A 23057-nucleotide genomic window follows, 5' to 3' on the forward strand; every position below is an offset into this window, starting at 1 on the left:
TGAACACATATTCGTTCTTCGACTCTTAATACACTAACACAAAGCTTCGCTGTATATTGATTCCTACTCGATAGGTCTGCTGCATTTTTTTCGTAGATATCGGTAGCATGGTGTTTCAATTTTGCTAGAAATGTTGATTCTCGATTAGCAAAGCCTACAACGGGATTTTCCTCTGAAATACGCACAATAAACGCGTGCAGGTATTGGTTACCTGTATCTCTAATTTTTGCTGCAGAGCTGTGTAGCACACTAGAGTACAGTTGTTCAAATACTCTTGAACGTCGGACTTGTCCTGCTGAATGTGGTGTGTTTTCGGCGTTTCGTTTGAGCGACACACGTAAACAAGAAGAAAAGGCAATTTATTGACAGAGTTTGTAACTGAGCATCTATGACCTGAGTGGTCGTGGAGTTATCGCCTCGAGATGAGATGGTCATGTTGGAGAGATTCTGAAAAGAAGCCAGCGTGTACATGAGCTGATATTCTAGGACGTACTCACACTTCTTCGTGCGTGTCTTTTTTTTTTCTAATTACTACCGACAGTGGCTAACTTCGCTAAACTTCGAGATGCAATAAGTATTTATATTTATTTTTTACTCGAACTTGTAAGAAACATCTCGAGTGGCAGTTGAAACGTTAAATCATTTCCCAGCCTCTGTGTAATAGTGACGAAAAAAAGGTGTAATTTCAACATGTACTCACAACACCCATCTTTTCTTAAACTTTCTTTTATATTAAATTTGCTAGACGAAAAGAGACACGCTGTGTTGCTGCCATATCTAATAATTTGTTCGATAGGGACGATTACGATTATGGGCTGCTCTACTGCCTCCCGGCAGTGAAATCATTTTTCCCCAGCTATAAATGTCCTTAAAAATTTGGAACTCCGGCAAGTTTGTTACTGTTGAAACCGGTTATTTAGGCTAAAGCTTTTGGGTGCTATTATTGAGGATATCTTTCTCTATTGTTGAAGAGGGAGAAGAGAAATATGCGATAGTCGAAGTAGGCACAAATTTGATTTGCAGATATGGCACATGATGTCGTGGTTCTCGAAACTAGGCTAAAATCAAGTGCAAAATTTTCCCAGGAACCTGGCGAGAATCTATATTATGAACTTCTGTGAGTGAAACATTTTGCACATATACAAGTGATTTAAATACCTTTTCTTGCTTTAATCTAGACATTTATAGAATAAAGACGTATTTTAGGTAACGCGCGTACGAGATTTCGCATCATTTGATACTTTTTGATGGACACCAAGAGAGAGAGCGATATTCAAGGTAGCGACGCACACTGTTTCTGCTGCTCCGGTTGGGAAAGTTCGTAGATCACAGTGCCTTACTTCACGTCTCACAAAATGGTGTTTATTGCAATAGACCTAAAATAATCAAGTTTTTGAACATTTCTTGTCAAATTCATCTACGCGTATTAGAAAGGCTTGAATGAGGCTATACTAATCGGCAACACGTATTCCATTAATAATGCTGCAAGTATCAACTAGCGAACAGCTCGTTCAATGCGATATAGTATTATTTTCTGGGGAACTAGCTTACTCCGAGCAGTTTTTCGCGTGGTCTAATTGGGTCCTTTCTGCTTTCTTTAGCGTAAAATATACCGCTTATGAATTTCTCCCACTGTGCCTTAGGAGAATGGCTGTACAGAAATATTCTCTTATTGCTGATATCTCATTACCGGGCAATGGTTCATTCTATAAGCAACAGCGCGCTTGACACGCAGCCAACTAAATAATCATAAAAAATATTAGTTTTTATCTGTTCAGACAGTGCAATAGAAGGGTCGCTTTCTGGTTTTCCCAGTACGCCCACTGCGTCGCCGAAAAGCGTGTGCTGAGCTTAATGAGGTCACAAAGTAGCTGCAACAAGAGAACTTGACTGCTGTGATAGTAGGAGAACGACAAGAGAAACTAGTTTTTCTATCACTAGCTGAAGGAGTTTAACATTGTCCTGTAAGTTAAATGTCAGTTTCAGACCGAAGTGTCAAGTGCTCACCACCTTTCCGGAAAACAAGACGCGTTTGCACATACGCGCCACGTTGTCCATTATCCTTGAATACACCAACTGTGGTTAACCACTCGGCGTCGCGCGCGTCACAACCAGTTGCAATGTAAATAACCACATTTACACAACACTTCCCTTTCAAGTTTCGACTTCTTCGACTTGGCGGTGTCCTTTGATAGAGTCACGGATCGCCCTCATTCTGTCTCACAGATGCCCTCAGTCGAAGTTTTCGCGCTAACCACTGGGTACACGGCAGCCGCACAGGATAGCCCGCACTCAATACACTATTCATAAGCGTTGTCGTTCTGACGTGGTCGAAATTCAGTGTCCTGGGCGTTCTCGGCCCTACTAGATGTACCACTTCACTCGCCACAGTTCAAATAAATCGAAGCTACGCACACATGCAATAAGGGCTTCTTAATGTCCTCCTGCGACGGTATGCCGACTGTTCTTGGAGAATGTTCCTTACAGGTAAGAATCACCGTCTGCCGCTTAAAGAAATCTGTGTGTCTCTCACTTTTGCCGAGGTAACGTTCTACGTTGGGCCCCTTGGTGCCGCAGCGATTGCTCAGTCTCCGCGCGCACAAAATACACAGACTGCATCACTGGGCTTTGATGAGAAGGATTTAGAGCAACATTCTCCATAGATCACAGATGAAAGGATGCCACCTGTCATTTTCACACTGGTCCTTCACGAAGCACGTGCATGAACTCACTTGTGTTGACTACCAAACTATGCTTACAAGTCTATTTTGAAGTCGGCTGCGCCATGGCGACTGGAGGGTTATGTGCTATGGCTGGTTCGGCGTTCAGCAGGATCTATGCCTTCAAAGTGTCCATCCACGATTGATCTTGCTGGCACTTTTATGGAGGTTGTTTGTTTGAAAAGTATCGCCGAAATGCCGAGTGGTGTCAGAGCTGGCCCTGCAATCTGGGGTCGTCGTAGAGCTCTGACTGAACGCAAGCGACTTTCCCGAGCTTCTAGTGTACCACAAAGCAACACCACAACTCGGCATTATGTCCTGCAGGCAGAGGGAAGTGAATGTCCTCGATGTCCTTGATGTCCTTTGTTGCGCTGCGCGCAAGCTGCGTTTCACGCTGAAGATGATCTTCTATGACGAGCAGTTCTTCCACACGAGACAGTACCTCAGGGGTAATCGAGGTAGACGGACCAGTAGACGGTGTTGAGGATGACAAAGGACAGTGGGAAGATTACCCTAGAGATCTTGTCCACAAGCAAGGCGCGGTCACGTCGGCGAGGTAGCCCTGTTGAAGAGGGCGCTGTCTCGATCTTCTGCGTGGGCGCACCGTTTGAGAGCCGCCTTGATTCCTTAAAAAAATTGACAAGCAAGAAGAAAACCGGGTTATCAAAAAGATGAGGATCGACAAACTTCATGAAATATAACAACTCTAAAAATTTCGGACGAAACTGAATATATAGAGAGATATATATATTTACGCGCGCATCTGTCACGTCAACACTACGGCCCCATATGGTGGGGCAGAAATAGTGATGCAATGGATTCGGCTTTGTAATGGACGAAAGCGTGTTAGTCTATCAGAAACCATTATTCCATGGAAGTAAAACAATTTTTATCGTACATTTATTTTCGTATACGTGCTCTTCTTTTATTTAATAATTCTGGGCATAATATATAGCTGCTATTTTTGTGAAGAAATATAATTAACAGTACATGTTGAAGCTCACGATTCGAAAGACACGCCAGCGTCTTGCGCACGACGATGCCTAGACCTTTTTTTTATATATATTAAAATTTTGACAAATATTTAAATCTAGCAACACATATATTTCCGCAGTTCACACTTGGAATGCGTACGCATGACAGAAAATTCAATATTCAGATTTAGTCATATCAAGTACTATTGTTCCGATGTACATTTTAAAACATGGGAACATTTTATAAGGTATAGTTGACCAAGGACAGATGAGCAGATCTTGACAAAACCTCGGAAATGAGCGGCTGCCGTACTTTACTATGTGCAAAATGCCAGCTAGTGGTTGCGTAACGACTTATAGCGTCCCACTACAGTCATCCTTGATAACACGAGTGTAGGATATTTGCACTAAAGATTGTGCTGATTCCACGCATTGTTGGAATCGGTGTAGGAAGAGCTTTAAAGAGCCGCCAAGGCAGAACAGCGCAGCCCATCCCTCAGCCCCTATCATCACGATATGAAACAAACGAAGCAACTCGCCGTTGAGCTCGAGATTGCGGGATCGATCCGGGTCGCGGCGGCCGCATATCGACGGGAACGAAATGCAAAAAGGCTCGAGAAACTATGCCGATGCGTCAGGTCTTGAGTACCAGTAAACCTCGCGAAAGTGAGCGCAACTCCGACAGTGAGAGTATGGTGACTGGAGTAGCTACAGCGCCTACTTGGCTAGAAAGCCTACGACCACGGCGAATCACCAAATCACGGAGAAGTGGGGAAAAACACTTCGCTTTATAATCTAATTCCTGTAGGTTGAGAGACATCACTCACCGTGACCTTAGCGGCGAGGTTGACGGGCCTCGCCTTTCGGTAGACGAGGCTCTCGTCCGTCTCGCCCATGAGGATGTTGACGAGCGCGTACTCCATGAGCGAGGCGAACACGAACACGGTGCAGGAGGACATGAAGATGTCGATGGCCTTGATGTAGGACACGGGGGGCAGTGACTTCTGCGACTGCGCGTGCTGCGTGGACAGGGTGAGCAGGCTGGTCACGCAGAGCGTCACCCTGGCCGGCACAGCCTCAGGCTTGATCCAGAAGGATATCCAGGACATGATGACGATCAGGCAGGTCGGGATGTACGTGTGGAACATGTAGTAGCCGAGGCGTCGCTTGAGCGTGAAGGTCACTTGGATGCAGGTGAAGTTACCTGTACGGCAGGAAAGGGGAAGGCAGTTTTGAAGCAACAAGTGAATAATTTGCATCGAATTTCAAGATTGCCGGATTACTCATCGGAAGAGTTGCTTCGAACCCAGACACGTGAGGACGAATGCAGAAAGCCTATGTAATTTCTACCTGCCGGTCTTTCTAAAAGCATACAGTGTCCTACAAAAATTACTACAGGGAGCCCTGGCGCTGCTCTTGTTGACCTACCATGGTAATAATGGTTAGCATAGAGATCTGTCTAACCTTCGTGCTTGTGACTTCAAACGTTCTTCTGACGTTATGGTTGGTGGCGTTATTTATTACCCGTTATATTTCAACTTCTATAATTCGAATTCGAAAGAAATGATTCCAGCTCGCTTAGACACCAGCGCGAGAGTTCCTTCTAGTAATTGTAAGAAATACTGCTTAAAAGCGTGTCACGAGACGGCATGTATTCACTGCGTCTTCCAATGGCTGTCTCACATAGCGCAATTTTTACACAGGGACCGTCGCGTGCTACCCCACGACTGTGCTTCTCAATGTGGATCGCACTACCGCAGAACCGTAGATAGGAGTTTTCCTGCAATCACCAATTTATCGTGTGCTGTGCGCTTCATTCGACGGAGTTGCGGACTAAGCAATGCCTATGTACCACGTTTCTAAACACCCCAAAGCATAGTACTTATTGCATTATTGCGATGTCAATTATGTGGACGCTCACAGGCGAATGTTCGCCATAGTCGTCACCGTGAGGCTCCGTATAAACTACTTGTGTTATGTGGTCGCACTCCGCTTGCCATTTTGCTCTGGGTGCAAGGTAAAGCATGCGAGGATGAGGCGAGCAGAATGGCGGATTGATGTGCGCCATCATCACGCGTGCTAATGTTGGAGGTCACGTGATCGTCTTGTCAATGTCACGTAGGCACGCTAGGACAGGAGGGGCAAGGGGGAGGTGTGTGCTCTTTTTTACATCTACCCCGGCCGTGGGTGCGCATGTGGCTGTCCGCGCGGCTGAGCGCTTTCGTGGGCCACGCGCGTATATTAGACGTAATCTGCGGCGGGTGTAAAGCGTGGCCGAGCCATGATGGCTGGCCGCTTCACGTGCGCTGTTTTCCCGTGCGTGCCTAGTGTTGGAGGTCGCGTCAACTCAAGCGTCGGATACGCGTTCAAGCAGAAAGAAGTCTTCAATCGTCGAGGCCGGCGCTCTTTATTATGCCAGCGTTGCGACAGCGAGTGTTCGTGGTCAGTGAATGATGTCTGTTCAAATGTGCCTACGCGTGTGGGAGACCATGCTTGGTGATTCAGTTAGTAAGCGATTGTTAAATGCGATTTACATGGCCGAAAAAAGCTACCAACATTACTTCGAGTAGTTTGATATTTTGGCATCGCTATCAATGCTTCACCTTCCGGCTGAAAACTGCGTCATTGTTTTTATTTTAGTACACTTTCGATGTATCTATACATGTGAAAAATTCTTCGTTTTTACATTGTAGGTACAACGACACGGGCACAGCAGGCATGCGACAACACGTAGGGCTCACTTGCAACAACACTAATATATAGTTTCCACAGACGATCTACAAATAACCGGTATAGGCACTTTCATCTCCATAGGGCGTCGCCAGTCCTGTTATTACAGACATTCTACAATCTGGGCATTGCAATTTTCTGGCTACCATAAGTTAACTCTAAACAAACAAGTGGGCTTATGTATCTCGTCACGCGTTATGGCAGGCTTCACTATTACACCCTACATGGTCAACAATTACTATTGCTTAAAAAAAGTCAGACATTTATTTATTCGTGCATCCCAATAAAGCATGGATTCGCTTATGATCGCGTAATAGCGCAAACATAACGATATTGAAAAAGAAAAGTATATACGAAATAAAACAGTGTCTTCACTTTTAATATTTGTTCTTAGTAAATTTCGCTATTTACAGTCAAACTGTATCGAACTTGCCCAACTGAGTATCTTGCCTGAATATTAGTTTTTCTAATGTATACTTTAGAATGGCAACGAACGTCACTGCTTAGCAACGCGAAAAATTATGTTGCGCCATACTATAGTGCAGTTGAAGAAGGAAAAAGTGAAGGCGAAGGAGGGAAAAATTAGCGTGTCCTTTGTTTCTCCACTTCTCATTTGTTTATCGTGCACTTAAGCCAGCACAAACAATATCCAACTTCTCCAGCTTAGAATCCTATTGCAGTTATACTTTTCCTTCTTTCATTTAGTAACTGTTTCACTTTACATTTTTTATTGTTCTTGTGTGACGTCCTTGTGACTAATATCTTGGTGAGGAGCACAAGTGTTGCAGAACTTAAAACACAGGTTAAAACTTACAACGCGGCGATATCAAAGGTGAACGTGAGTTGCACAACGGAAGCGCTTACTATCAACTGGAAATTTGCTACAGAAAAGCGTTTAAGAGGTACATTTTCTACGCATGTGCCTTCAAGGCAACGTAGTGCACGACAGAACTGATAGCGGTTAGATTAGTTAGCACAAAACGAATATAAGAGCAAAAAAGATGTTAGGAACCATATTTTAAAACCTTTGCTCCCGAAGCGTGCTGACTTGTCTTATGTCTAGAACCTTCCATCTTAGCATGGAATATAAGTTAATAAATAATTTAACTATGGGGTTTTACCTGCCAAAACGACAATCTGATTATGAGGCGCGCCGTAGCGGACTCCCGAATAATTTAGACCACCTGGAGTAATTTAACGTGCACCTAAATCTAAGTACACGGGTGTTTTCGCATTTCGCCCGCATCGAAATGTGGCTGCCGTGGCCGGGATTTGATCCCATGACCTCGTGCTTAGGGCCCCAACTCCGTAGCCACTAAGCAACCACGGCGGGTTAAAATGAAAGATCAACGCGTTGAAACAAACAAATTGTGTTTTCTTCTTTGGTGACTTTTGCAGCCAGTAAACATGATGATAGCTGTGGCCTACTACACAAAAACGTCATGAAATAGACGATAATTGCTATTGTTGTTCACCTCTAACGAGTAAGATATTTCAGTGCGGACGAGGTGGTCAGAGCGAATACGCAGCTTTCAACTAAGGCTTGTATCGCTCCAGATATTGTCTGAGATAGCTGCCGTCTAAAATATTTTTTACAGCCATAGGTGTCTGTTGGTCTCGGACACGACAGTACACGTAGGAGTGAAGAAATTAGTACTCTGCATTATAAAATAGGTGTTCCACGTGACAATCCTCTCGACAAAGCTTTGTGAATATCTGCGTTGTCTTGCGCTATTTCTATTTATATGTGGTCTTAGTGTTTATCATAATTATCAGCCAGCGCATCTACGTCCTCACACAGCATCAAGCGTGCCTGGCGATCAGCCAGGCCTAGCATCTCCAGCATATCATTAAGAATTGTATTTGTCCCTCTATTTTCTTAGAGCTTAAGTACCTGTAGAATAAACGGTTGTGCAGTCGCTGAGCGCCGTCTCGACGAGGTTGTGTTGAGGCAACTCGATGGCGTCATCTACAACCAGGGGCACGTTATCGTCCCAGCTGAACACGAGGTCATCCGTTGTGTACGACACTGCGTCCATTCAAGCCGCAATATTAGACATTTTAACACTGTTCAAAAGCATATAGACTTGCCTGCACACAGAACCGTTAAACAATGCCGCTATACTTCAAAGAAAAAAGCATATCGGCTAAATTATAGCAAATGTTCGACAGTTACCGGGTTCTCCGCGAACAATTATTACGTCCTTCAAAGGCAAGGGAGGGAAATAACATGCATGGAAATACGCAAACACACAAACACGTACGCCCGTATGTAATAAAAGACTCGGAAGCAAGGAAAGAAAAATACAATATGAAGCATGCTTTAGAGTCAACTCACAGCTTTCGATCTTCATCGTGCAGACTTGTGTGTCGTGTGGGTACGTTTCGAACTTCATCGCGCACGAGAGAAGGAGAGTGAGCCTGCAAGAACAAAACTTCTTACTGAAAATACTGCTCAGCCTTATACGCACTAAGCAATCTGTGTGCGAGCGTGTGTTATTTTACTTTAGTTTTGTCGACACAGTTGAAGGACGCGATTGTTAAAACGTCGCTGAGGCGAATGAACGTTACGCATGCGCATGGCGGCGTTGCAAAGAAAGAAATGGTCAGCAGTTTGAATCTCACAACCGACAGAACCGTTTGAGAATAGTTGCGCCCGGTGCGCTCCAGCATCAGATGTAGTACGTGAAATGCGCATGCGTTTTGTGGCACCAGTTCGGGCGGCTACATTGCCACTGCAAATTTTAAGCACTGCGGTCAATGCTACGTCGCTACAGTGCATTAATATTGACCAAATACAGTTTTTTTGCAATTTATACACGTGATCCCTGCCTTTCCCACCTCATTTATCTCTCTCTTTCTATACAGGTGACGTAAATGACGAAGGGGGCGTGTAGCGTTAAGCAACTGTACAGTGCCGTCCACTGCTTTGTAGGAGCACGCGAACGGCAGTCTTTGCTCTGCGGGGCGACACCCGGGCAGCGGTTGCTGGGTCCGAAATAGCTTGACCTGGAGCATGCCCGGCATAATAAACATGCAAACTTGCGCTTGTTGCATTTACCCAGACGGGATGTTCCGTGCGCCCCTTTGTTATCTCGAACAGTCCGTGAACGCGCTTCATTTGTTGCGAAAGGCCGGCGCGTGCTATCAGCCCATCAGCTTCATTCTGTGGCAACTGCGCTTTCCCGAAGTGCCCTCTGGCCGAGTGAAGATTTGGGTAAACATGCACTTTTCAACTGTCTACAATCATCAAAAGCAGTTCCACGTGTCTATTAGGCCGCGCATGCTCATGGGCACACTATCTCGGACCCAGCAACTGTCGCAAGGTGTCGCCTTGCAGAGCAAAGCCGGTCGCTCGCGCGCTCTACACGGCAGTGGACGGCACTGTAGATAGTAGACGTTGACAAGAGTTTAGAGAGCACGAAGACGTCATAGTAGTGTAATAATAGTAGCGCCCTTAATTTATCCGAAAGCCTGTGTGGTGAACATATTCGATGGACAATTGCACTCACTTCACCATATAGAGTATGCTGCCGTCCGAGTAGAGCCATATGTAGTGGTTTGGAATAGGTCATCTCTTGGAACGTGACGCGCTTTGCGTTCTTGAAGAACGAGTCGGGCCGCCACATCTGGTGCAACCAGTTCACGGGGAGGAGTCGATACTTGGACGTCATATTGCGCGGCAACCTCAGTCTGTGGTCGTACCAGGACTGTGACATGAAGATGTCCGCCACGTAGGTCTGTGTGAGAAGCCGCAGGAAACACAGGATGCTGAGGTATGGTAAGCGAGCACGACTATTTTTGACGTAGGCGTTCCTGGTGACAGCTAGGTGCCCATGTGGCGATAGAAACAACGTATTTAGCAGGGCAGAGCAAACCGAGGTTGATATTATAAATTTGAAGAATGCATTGGCATTCTTATCAACATATCGAAAGCACGAAGCTTAGATTGCTGATGAAATCGACTCTACACACGGCTAAAATTTAATGTGGCAGACTTAAGACTAATCTACGCCTCATCGAATTAAAGCAACTGCACGTTGCTAAATTCTCAAGTACACATTTCTGTCCTTTATTATGTCAACTAAATAACGGTTATTATAGTATTAGTGGAATGACATTTTGTTCAATTTTTATTCCTGAAAGTGATAATTACGACACTTTCCGCATTTACAATATTATACTTAGCGCATTCGAGAGTCCATTTATTGATGGCAGACACAAGCCCATTCACTAAGCTCATAAGAGTTATATAAAACCAGAATGCTCGCACTGTGTGTATGTGATATTCAATTTAACACTACATTCCCAGTTAACATCCGTAGTTTTTACAGATGCTGAGTGCTATATAAGGGGAAACTTAAACCATAAACAGAAAGAAAAGCTGCTCACCATGGAACCTTCGTCGATGGAATCTAGGCTGAGGACGGTAACGTGGAATTTGACAGATGTTGCCTTTCCTGTAAAGATAAAAATATTTATGCACGTGATGAACCCATTTCAGTAGGCTACGATTCGAATGACCGCCGGAGAATTACTACCATACGTGTTCCCAGGACAACGATTCTGCAAGATAAACGAGTGGATAAGGCGTAAAGTTGATTTCGCGCACATTACATCAAAGATTGGACTTTGCTTGCAGTTTATTCGACAGTTCTTGCGGGGTAAGGCTTTAAATAATATTGCGTTTGGTATTCAGTACTGATATGATAAGAGAATGCGCATGAAGATAGATTGCATGCAAGGTTAGAAAGCACTGCTCATACTGCCACAAATTTTTTTTTGTTATAAAGTGACATATGCGAAGGAGTAAGCAATTAACTGATGAACAGCTCCATTCTTACGAAAATGAGAAAATTCTACGTATTAAAACGGTGATTTCGAAATATTGTAAATTCACAACGAAAGAATGGTCTGTAGATTTATGTAACGATTTGCGCATAGCCGCCTCAATTTTACTGCGATATCAATTATGAGGACATTAAAGGCGAATTTTCGCCGTCACTGTCGGTGGGATGTTCCATGTAAACATCAACTGCGATGAGGCTTTATCGCGCTCGACGCCGCACATGGTGTCGGTGCGAGGGTGATCTGAGAAGGATGTTGGCTTGATACACCTTTTCTTCCCGCGCGCCCAATATTGAAGGCCACGTGATCAAGCACGCGCTATGGGGGACCGAGTTCACGTCTGTTCCTCTAGCCCAGCCCGTCCTGCTCATGGCTGTTCGCATGGCTGAGTACACGCGCCATCTTTAGGAGATGGCCTGCGGCGTGTGCAAGGCTGTGGGAGAGCCGAGGTGGCTGGTGGTTTCATGCCCGGTGTGTTTACGCACGTATTGGTTGTCGCTTGGGGGTTGGTGGTCGCTTTGCGCTGCCCGCGCTCTTATGACAGCGAGTGTTTGTGGTCATTGAGGCATATTTGCCGGTGCGCGCGTGACACTATTCATGCTAATTTAATTAGTGAGGGAATTTAAACAACAATTCCTGCAGCCGATAAAACTGCGGACCTTACTTCATGTAGCTGTATAATTGGCTATCACCATGAATGCACCTCCTTCGGGACGACAATGATTCTTTTTTTTTTTTTTTGCTCGAAGAACTTATTCCTGTACACATGCAATTTATCGCGTTATTGCTTGTTGGTGATTTACCAGTTCTAGACTTAAACTTAAGCAATATTATGCGCTGTATGAAAACACGCAGAGCCTCATTTCGTATGTACACGAGTATTGCAAAGCAGTCCCCGTGCGGACATTGCGACTCATTTTTTTTCAGTCGCTATATTAGAATGCGCGCGCGTTTGAGTGGTAAATGAAGATAATGAAAAGCGCTTAGAACTCTTGAGGACCTCCATAATATGAGAACAACTGGTGAAGCCATTAACTGCTCACATGCATTCAGCTCCAGGATGTTTCTTGGAGAAGTGGGTTTTCTTTTTCTTTGAAAGATAAAAGGTTATTGTTTGTGTTATTGATTCTCTAGGCGTTAATATACAAGATGTTGCCAGTAACTTTAGCAAAAAGCTAAAAATATACCGAAACACGCAAGGACGACATGACCAAATGTATATTGTTACCTACTGTATGAACCAAGTCACATATTTCTTTCTGTTTCGTTTAATTCCGCAATTACTCAAGGATAATAACAACCAAATTCAGGAGTTAAATTAAATTTAACGCAATACATCGATTGAACAAGTGCAAAACATCTAATTCAGCAGGTTTAAGCTTTCTTCATGCTACGTATCATTTTTTATTCGTCCTAAAAAAAGCCCGCCAAATTAAAAATGAAGAACAGAAAAAAAAGTGACATGCGCCCTTGTGCGCAGCAATTTGAATGCTTTCAAACGAGCAGTGTATCATGGAACAGTGCATTTAGCCTGCCGCTTAAAAGTTTACGGGGCAGCGACACAGGCGGTGGCCACTAGATTTACGCCAGTGGTATGCTTCAATCCGTCGCAGCAGTTCATGACAGTGATAAGCAGACACCTGCGTTTTAGTTCTCTGTCACTTATTCAAGCCTCAGCACACCAGGCTATATGCGATGTGCAAAAAATTTGCTGCAGGGTTTGAAAAAATTTCAGACTGGATATGACTGCGCCGTCATTTTAAACGGGAGCGATATTGCTAGTACTTTCGAAGTTCCCATTAATGCGGGCGTCTATTGCATGTGCTCCGAATAAGTCCTTGAAATAAATCATCTCACAGCCGAGAGAATGTGCATCTTCCTCGACAGTTTCGCTTGTTATTCTAAGCATTAGCTCACCATGTTCCTTGGGAGGAGCAAGGTTGTCGTAATCCTGCGGGTTTTCTGGCAGGATTGAGGAGATGTCCAGGTTTTCGTCGCCCCTCATGTTATTCCAGTTCACGTCGCTGAAATGTAACAAAAACAGCTGAAACACATTTCTTCCCCCGAAGCGCTGGAACACTCGCGGGAAGGAATGCATAAACAACAAACCCATTAAACTAGGCACGGAGATATTCTGTGAGTTCCGCGGACGTACGGCATTTCTCAAGGCGCCCCACGACTTCCGCAGACATCCTTGGCACCGGTGAAGGTTTTACAGACGTCCACATTTCTGCCTTCAGGACATTCAAAAACTATATGCTTGCGAGCAGCTGCGTTTACCTCACCACGTAGGTCCCCAGTTTTCGGCACTGTGTGGTAAACACTGTAGCTGCTTTGTGTGCTTGATAGCGTACGTTAGCTCAATGAAATTCGGCAGACTCTAAAAAACGGGCGCCTTTGTTCCCTGGATCCTGATCTGAAGATCCGCCTTCCACACAGCTTACCACGACGGCAAGTAACTCATTTTTCGCCTATGGCTCCGAGTAGCTTTTACCAAGGCCTACCTTGTCGGAATGCCCACAAGTTCACATTGCGAATCTTGCGGGTGTAAAGAGACGATACCATACCTTCCGTGTGATTCTCGTCGTTTCAATGAACAAAGAAAAGTCGTCAGCAACACTGGTCGATAGATTGACAACCGTCCCGTTACGGAAGCCAGAATTCTTGGACCCTGGTCCCGGCCGACGTCGGCGCGAACTGCATTAAACGCGCTAGTGTGCTTTTTAAAAGAAACAGTACTCATTGAAAAACCATAGAATGGGCGAACTGATGCGTTCCTTTTTTTTCATTTGTCGGTTGTCTTGTCATCTTTTCTGCCTTTAACTCTTCCCCCTGTGCAGTAGCCAACCGGACACTTAATCTGGTTAACTTATGTGCTTTTCACCTCTTGTTTTCTCTTCTCCCCCTTGCTTTATAGCGCGGTGTTCTAGCGCTAAAGGCAAGAGCGTCCAAGACCGTACAATGCAGGTTCCGCAAAAGAGCTGGCGCATTCCAGCCTTTCGGCGTCGTTACGCCGTGTATGAGCTTTTTCTGTCGGCAGCTTTCAAGCTATTCGGAAGTTGAGATAGCGCCGGCTCAGTGAGCTAGATTGTGTGGTATATAGCGGTCAACATTGCAATGTGCTGCATATGGGTTATGCAACTCTCCAAATTCATGTTGAACATTTGGGCGACACGATTCACGGGAACCGTGGGGCTCCATTTTTAGTACGAAGCATTCAGGAGCCAACAGAGAGTGAAGGCAAGCCAAACGTTTCTTGGCATCAGTGTAGGCTAGTTTCATGTAGTTGTTTTTACTCGTCGCACAGCAAGAATCTCAGCTGTAATATGGCAGCGCACTTCGATACAAGGACGTAACACAGTGAGCAAACACGAGCGCTGTTCACTGTGTTACGATCATTGCATCGAAGTACGCTGCCATATTACTTCATGATTAACCAACTAGCCCACCATTATGTCTTAAGCAAGGGTCTCAGCACTGGCTACCCTGATGCCTTGTGATAGCATGCGAGGCTTTTGTGGCTAGTGGCTAGCGGCATGTTTCTGAGACAACGTACTGCACGTGATGCCAGCGGTTGAGATGATGTCATGCATCCGGCGCCATTGAGGGGAGTGGCTTCGGGTAACGCTGTCGGGACTATGTTTTAAGCCCGCCAATACCACAGAGATGGTTGGCAGAGACGCCGCTTTAGTTTCGATTTCCCTTTCATAGGAATGTGAAGTTCATCAATAGTTGAAACTTTATCGCAAAATAATTTTACATTTAAACGTCAAATAATGTTCCTTTCTTTAGGCCTTCTTATCTGTTGGCTTGATATAAGTGCTTTAAATGTGTGGTATGGGCAGATTCAATCGGTATTTGTAGCCGACCAGCGGACGTTTGTCTTCATTATGGAAATCACTCGTGCACTAAAACGTAGTTCCGCTTGCGTGGTATCGGCCGAACGCCGAGAGTGTATCGCAGAGGCAAACGTTCGGGGTAAGTTTTGAGCGTGGCTGGCAGTCGTTTCCCACTCGCCGAAAATGTGCAGGCGAAAAATGTGTTTGTTTTCATACTCGCCGAAAATGTGCAGGCGAAAAATGTGTTTGTTTTCATTTGCGATGACAGTTGCCTCGTCCCAATAGCGGAACTCATCATGACACATTCCGCTATCTAGCACGATATTGATAGTTCCAGTCCTATCCATCACAGCCAAACCTTCATAAGGGTTGTGAGGGTGCTCAATCATGCGTGCTGAATAATTAGCCCGTGCCAGCATACTAAAAGCAGTATTAGTAAACGTGAAGCGCAAACGAAAAGCAGGGATGACAGGACGGACACGGGAAAGCGTTCCCCATGTCCGCCCAGCCATCCCTGTTTTTTTTTCTTCGCGCTTCATGTTTACTAATATTGGAATATTTACTATCCTGCTTTCAAGTCCCCCCTTGATAAACGCGCAGTGACTCGTACCAACTGTGCCAATTAACTGAAAACACGTGGACAGAACCGCAATCGAAACGCCACGGTGAATTTATTACGAACGGAACAAGCGTGAAATGTAAACCTTACTTACTGTGTAATGTTACTGCTAACTACATTTCGGATCTCCCTTGGAAGTATAAAGCAACCAATATGGCCTGCCACCACTGCTGTGCGTTTGCCTGCGAAATGTTCTATAGCTAAAACGTATCGACTCACTAATCAACGTCCTTCATTGATTTAACAATTTAACGTAGTGGTGAAGCCAGCGACAGGTTGTTTTTGTGGCGAACATTTACAGTACGTGATAAATAAATGGAATGAACCAATGTCTTGAATCTCGGTATATTCCGCTTTAGCTTGTTCACGTAAAATGTCACGTGGGAAGGCATTTCTATCACCGCAAATCTGCTTGCATCAGTCCAGCAAACAGTGGCAAGTACACGCTGATCAATGATCAAGAGCACGCGAGGCGCGCGCGCGCGCGCTTAAGCGAGGTTAACTTGCGTTAGACGAAATCAGTTCTACAGAAGCGTGCAATTAAGGTGGGGGAAAGTTCATGAAAGGGAAATTGTCATCCGCCCTACTGTAGACCAAAGCTACAATGTAAACTCCCACACGCAGTCTAGGCCGAGTTCGGGGGTTTACATATTAGGAGTTTAAGTCCGAGTTCACCTAGGTTGCAAATACAAATAGGAGCCCTTCAGCTGTTGCTGTTACAAAATTGTTGATGTAGGCGCTGATGCACGGGCGCAATGGCAGCCCACACCGAAATAACGAAAAAAAAGAGAAAGTTTTAAATGAAATAAAAAAAATTTAAGTCATACGTTTTTCACTTAATATGATGCGTGTAAGAATGTTTATTTGGGCTGGTTGATGTATGATAAAGTGAAATCAACTAACAGCGGGAGGAATAGGACAGACAGAGGGCAGATTGTCCGTTTCCTTCTGACTGTCCTGTTCCTTGCGCTGTTATTCGATTAGACTTTATCACGATGTTTGTATGCGTATGTATTTTATGTGAATGCAGATAGTCGATTAGATGTGTTCGATTAGCCAGGTTAAATAAAAATGAAAAATATTAGCACGTTGAACAACACCAACAAAACGCTATTTTTGAACTAACGTCCCGGTCGGTGGCCAGGTCTTCATAGGAGTGGACGAAACTATACGAGAACAACATAGATGTGTGTGCGCGCGCGTGTGTGCGTGCGTGTGTGTGTGTTTGGCATTGTCGAAACAGCACCTTCGCACTATCATGAAGTGCACATCGTCTCCATGGGTGGCGCTCGAGTGCAGAACGTTTTTCGCTACACGAAACCATGCTTAGTCGAAAGCCTATGCATTGCCGAAATGACATAATACTGACAAGTGCCGCCTGGTATTCTCAAGTGTTGTCACTTTACCCAGAATTCTTGTATGCGCTGGTGGCCCTGCATAATAACGTTTATAAGACGCGTCAATGTCGTGTCTGCGATTCCTAAACTAAATATGCAATTGCATCAATGATAATCTTACAGCATTCCTATTATAAAAGATGCCGCAAGCAGGGCCTATCTGCTGGGAGGTTCGTGAAGTGGTTGGTAGAGGTCCGGGCGAGGTGACTGGTGTGCCCAAACATTGTCTCAACGGCAATGCGCGTTACGATTGCGAGATCTAGAGCCATTGCAGTAGTTTCTGTGGTTGATGCGCTCCGCGATAGACCAATATATCCCGAGGGCTTGGGTTTTGATACTTTGTCGTTAAGCTGTCTTCGCACGCCATATCTCGCTTACGCCGTGGTGCGCACTTGCGGACAGGCCGTTTATTGCTCCATGGTGCTTGAGCCGTTCTGAAGTAAATTCTCACAATCCCAACGGTTGCGAAAAAGTCTGACTTGCCCTCATCTGCATTCAAGCAAATAAGTTTACAGCCACTGCACACGCGTCTATACTGGTGGCTTAACTACATCGCCCAGTTCCCCTGAATTCTAGCGATACCAAGAAAAAGGATTAACCCGACGGCCAAGCACTTCGCATGTAACAACTTCAACAGCTGCAGAACTTGTGGCTTTCATGGTGCACTTCAGGTGGTTGATGCAGATAGTCTAGGAATATACCTAGTTCTTCTGCCACTACATAGCCGGCTTTTCAATGTGTGTAGTCGTCCCTCCGATGTGGAATTAACGCCCAGCTGACGTGGTAACTCGTGGAACTTGACCACCAGTTGAAAGAAAAAAAATCAGATTTTCTTTCTTACCCGGCCAGGCGGCATCACTGGCTGTGATGACGCAGACAAGGCTGCTCTTACAGAAGATGAGGAGCAACTCTGCGTCCCGATTCCAGTCGCTAGGAAAAACGCTGCAAAGCAGCTTCGCTTTCTGGCACACATGCTTTCCTTAGACAAACGAATACGAGAATGCACTGAATAAACACAACGCTGCAACTCACACCTCTGCATGGACTTCACAGATGCGGTTGCTAGGAGTTGCTTTCACAGTAGTGTTTTGAGCACTAATTGTAGTGACCGACAGCCCTTCACGTGAGGTCTGCGGCCTGCGACGAGAACATAGACCACCTATTGTGCCACTGTTCTTGATCCGACATACAATGGCAATCAATGTCCACTGGAATAAGACGACTAGATCATCGTCAACTGAGCGTTCGACGCTATTGTGTTGGAACGCCGTCCTCAGCGATCACCAGCCAAAAACCCCGCGAACACGCTTCTGTGCTTTTTGAAGATCACTGGCATCTGCGAGCGCCAATTACTGTGTGGTTTTCTCTGCCCAGGTGCACACAATCACCGCTTTGTTCTGTCTCTTCTTTCTATTCCCCTTCCTTTCCCCTGCGTAAAATAGCTAACAGAGTGTTTTTGTGCTTAACATGTCTGGCCTGTCTCTTTCCTTTTTCTCGTTTTTTTTCATTCTACACTTTGTAAGAAGATTATGGCATTGTTGTCAAAAGGTTATCATATCGAAACGTGTAGCGTAAAGGCAAGTACATCAACACTTTGATTTTCCCCCATTGGAGCACAATCGAACGCGTATATAGGAACTGCTGTTCTGTAACTCTGAGTACAGGAACGCTTCTGCATTTCGCTCGAGACTGATGTCAGTTAGAGCGAAAACGACGAAACACAGATGAACGTGATTAACAAGAACACAGAATGATTCATGTGTCTGTGTGTCGGTCGTTTTCTTGGTAAATATTGACGCTCAGCAAGCCCAGTCGGCCATATCTAAGACACTATAATATTTTGCCTGTATCAAAATCCGGTCTCCGTAGCCGAGAACCAAACTCGTGACCAAAACCATGCCAAACGGATATTTGGGTGGCCGTTTCAGGGCGCTCTACGAGTGCTGCAATGTTAATCTAAAAGAGCAACTGAGCGTTACTGGTAGCATAGGCAGTCTCCACTGATGATGAAGCAGGCACATCACTTCCATACAAGCTGTATTATTATACAGCTTTAGTGCTGTTTTTCTCCACTCTCACAACGCGGCCACAGAGCTCTCGAACGCCGACCGGAATATGTCATATAAGGAGCCGCTGCAGGTGAATGCTGAATGAGAACTGTGCACAGAAACTCGTTCATCTTCAAGAAGCAATCGGCCAAAGCGCAGGTTAGGGCAGCAACACCAAGATATAAAGAAAGTAAAACATAAAAAACAAGTACAAAGCCGGAGCGAGCAGAAAAGCGCCGCTTTCATCGCACTATCTCGGTCTGCTCGGTGTGCATGCGTGCCATGTCTTGGTTTTTCAAAAGTGCCGGAGCGCGTGCCCGAACCTTTCGCCCCCGGGAGCAACAGGCCATGCTTCTCCGCGCTGGCTGCCCGCACCCGATAAGCGGTAACGAAAAAAAAATGTGTATAGAGAAACTCCCGCTTAGCGAGAGGGCGTCCTAGCGTTTCAACTATAAGGCGGGTTGGTATATTCGTTTGTTTTCATCCTCATTTTCGCACTTCGCTCGGCGATGTTCGCCGCTCATTCATTCAGCAGGCCGCAGCCGGCGTTGAGCAGAGAACAAACAAAGCCTCGAAGGCAGGAACGCTCTAGTCGCCCACGTTTCGCGTGATAAAGTGGCGAAGCGACTTGCGCGGCCAGAAACACGATGTGTAAACGCGATGAGCAAACGCGATAGGCACGAAGAACAGAAAAGACTGCCCAAACGAAACGATTTTGCCTGCATTTACGCTTTTTTCGCCCGCGCTCGGCTAGCGTGGGCCGAAGCGGGCTGTGATCGTAGCGCGAATCGCACGATACGTGGACGCTAGACACGCTTCGCTCAAGGAAGCGGCTTTAAATTTGCTATCTCTGTAATGAACCTGTTCTCTGCTGGGGTTGGGGAAGTTAAATCACTCTCCTACTGATTAATTGCCGTAAATGCTAATAAGAACCAGCTTCGCTTCGTGATTCATTATACTATGCTTCTCGTGTAGCATTTGAAGTGGGTAAAAAACAAGCACACGGGTTCCTCATTAAGACTTGCGGTAAATTGTGATGCTGTGGAGTGGAAGACGTGAGGGGCTTTCCGGGATAGCGCGTAAGGAAAGTGGCTATAGTGTAGCACTGGCTTTCTTTCGCTCGAACTCAAGCGACGTATTCTTCAGCAGGCCGCAGGTAGTCGAAAAAAAACAACTACGTGGGAATGAATATTATACTGATGAGACTTTTGCGTACCGGTCGGAAATCTTGCTAGAGCCGTCCGGCGTGCTCTGAATGCGGGAAGTTACTTTTTCTATCGTTATCAAGATTAACCCTTAAACCTGCGCTCCACGAAAAAAAAACAAAACAAATAATCATTTGAACAGATAGCGATATAATCAAGCGGCATAGACAAAGTAGTTAAAATTAAAAACATCGACGTTTGTTATACTTCAAAATATTATGCTTCGATAAGGAAACTCATATGACTAAGATTGTGGCATTCTTACTGAGGTTTAACTGTGATACCTGAACATTGATGGCGGCTGTAATGGTTTCAACGAACGCTCTTTGAATTCTCCATGAAAACGTGCGCCTTGAAAGGACGATTCACTTCATCCATGCATCGAGACATCTAAGTGCACCTGCTTGCGCTGTATTGTTCGTTAAGCACTATAAAGGCCAAATGTCCAGCGAACAACTCCTATTTCTATAGGTCCTTGACCAAAACAATGGTATAACACCGTAAGGAAGTTAATAAGTGCCGTCAATACTCATGATATTTGAAGAGTGTACCCTTACGAAGTTGCTAAGACTTAGGTATCTGAATTTTATCAACACTTTGGTGTTGTTAAAATTTCGGCGACCTTATGAAATATTATTTTTCACAATGCTGCCCATTGAGTTACGCTGGCGCATTGCTGTGACGTTTGACATGTAGCTGAAGAGGCCATGCTCGAAATTCCTGGATACAGATGAGCTCTTCCATAATATTGACTACTTTGAAACAAAGTTCGCACTCTTCACCTCTCTCCTTGCATAATGGTTTAAACTTGCGGCATTTCTTCTGCTATTGTAATAACTTCTACCTTCGTTATAGTTCTATGTGATAATCATCACATCTGCAGTGCGACTTTACGTCCTCTGTTTACGTCTATTTAAAAAGCCAGAAAAGTGCTTTGATGTAGAGCGAATTTCTGAACAAACAAATGTTCTTATGCTACGCAGCCAGTGTAGTAGAACGTCAAAGACACGTACGCCGAGACGTAGCCTGCTGCAGCTGCTGCGGCGATGAACAGTGCGAGTGTCGCGTTCCAAGGGAGGCGACCAGGGCGGCTCATGTCTCCCGACAGGGGGCCGCATGTGGCTTGGCAGGCGCTCTGGAACTTGACTTCATCCTGGGATAGACAGACGTATTCAATCAATCATTCAATCAATCAATCAACCAATCATACGTTGTTAAATAATTTGTAGATTCAGTTTGTGCATGCTTGCGTGCATGCGCGTGCGTTTGTGTGTGTGTGTTTTTGAGAGTGAGCGAAAAAGAGCAAGTTGTTTTCCGTGGTACTCATTACACTGAAAGTGGGAATCAGTGGGACGACAAACGCCTCCGCCCGTTACCGTTTTTGTAGAACGTTTGTGGCTTTGCAGACGACACCCAGGGTGATGTCGCTTGCCGAAAATGTAAAAGCCATTTCGGGAGCAGACTGCGGAAACACTACTTTCATCGCGTTTTGGTGGGTGTGTTCCCAAATTTCTAGAATTCGTCATGTACTTATGTGTTTATCGCTTCCACGTGGCAGAAAGTGCACGCATTTTCGCGAGTAGATCAGCTTTGGGAATTCTAAAGAAGCACTAGAACGAATAGAAGTTCTTGCTTTGGCAAGAACCATTTAATAAGGGAAAAAATTTTACTTTAGACATTGAAAATCTTGAAGTTCCACATAACGTTTGAAAAGGAAACGCCCATCCAGTTTCCCAAAGTCAGGTGCCCTGAGGCCGCTATATATAGGCTCAACGCAAGACGCAGGATCAAAATATCAATGCACAAAGCAGAAACGAAAAACTATTGGTCCTACATGAATGCGTATAGCACTTAGAGCTGTAGAAAATGTACATACTAGTTTTCTGTATGGCATTAATCATCTACTCATAAAAATTTGCTTTAGCTGGAGCAAAGCCTATTAATTCTAAAAAAAGTAACGGACGTTATGTAGGAACAAACAATGTTTCAAGTAAGATATTGGCGGCATCTTGCGAAAGAAAGAAAAATAAAGCTGGGCAATGCATCATTTACCCCCGTATTCATAAATGCAACTTAGCTTGACGCCCGTCCTTGACTTGATCTAAATGACGTCTGTCGTGAATGTGTCGAAGCAAATGCAATGAGCGTCTTATAGGCATGTTCATACCAGGCGTCCAATAAATCAAGTCAAACATGGGCTTCATGTTAAAATGTATTTCTGAATACGGGGGCTAGCCACAATTTATGACAGAAAGCAAGTAGAAAAATATGCCATCATAAAAGCAATTTTCTCGGCAGGGCCTAATTGAATATTGCAGGTTATGAAATATCTTAGAAATAAGGTGTATAAAACATTAATATATACTTCTACAGTCCAGATGAAAATAAAGCCTGATTGTTTGTCATTAAAGAAAGGGAGAGAACAAATGTCCTACAAGCTAGAAATTTCCCCAAGCACTCGCTGCGTTTGCACAGAACAAGACATAATGGAAATACCGAATGTTGAAATCCTGCTTAGCGGGTCAATTGGAGTGCTGTGACATGGCGCAGTCTAATGAGCTTTTCAAGGTCATGCTCTTTTTGTGCTTTAGTCTCAGAGCCAAATATTCGACGACTGACTCCTCTTCATGTCCGGAAAATGTTATCTGCTGTTAGCATTAGGCTGGTCTCTACAGCC

At 44.9% G+C, this 23057-nt stretch overlaps 1 protein-coding gene across 1 annotated transcript; it reads right to left on the bottom strand.

Moving 5' to 3' along the window:
• Window positions 1-314: 314 nt before the first annotated feature.
• On the bottom strand, window positions 315-21528 carry LOC119466063 (glycine receptor subunit alpha-3-like). Its single transcript, XM_037726554.2, is given in 9 exon segments — window positions 315-3346; window positions 4522-4898; window positions 8319-8453; window positions 8763-8845; window positions 9937-9992; window positions 9994-10164; window positions 10817-10884; window positions 13190-13296; window positions 21394-21528. Coding segments are annotated over 9 exon segments (1263 nt in total). The 5' UTR covers window positions 21477-21528; the 3' UTR covers window positions 315-3163.
• Window positions 21529-23057: the final 1529 nt, after the last annotated feature.

The sequence above is a fragment of the Dermacentor silvarum genome, chromosome 10 (assembly GCF_013339745.2).
Source record: "Dermacentor silvarum isolate Dsil-2018 chromosome 10, BIME_Dsil_1.4, whole genome shotgun sequence".
NCBI classification, from domain to species: Eukaryota; Metazoa; Arthropoda; class Arachnida; order Ixodida; family Ixodidae; genus Dermacentor; species Dermacentor silvarum.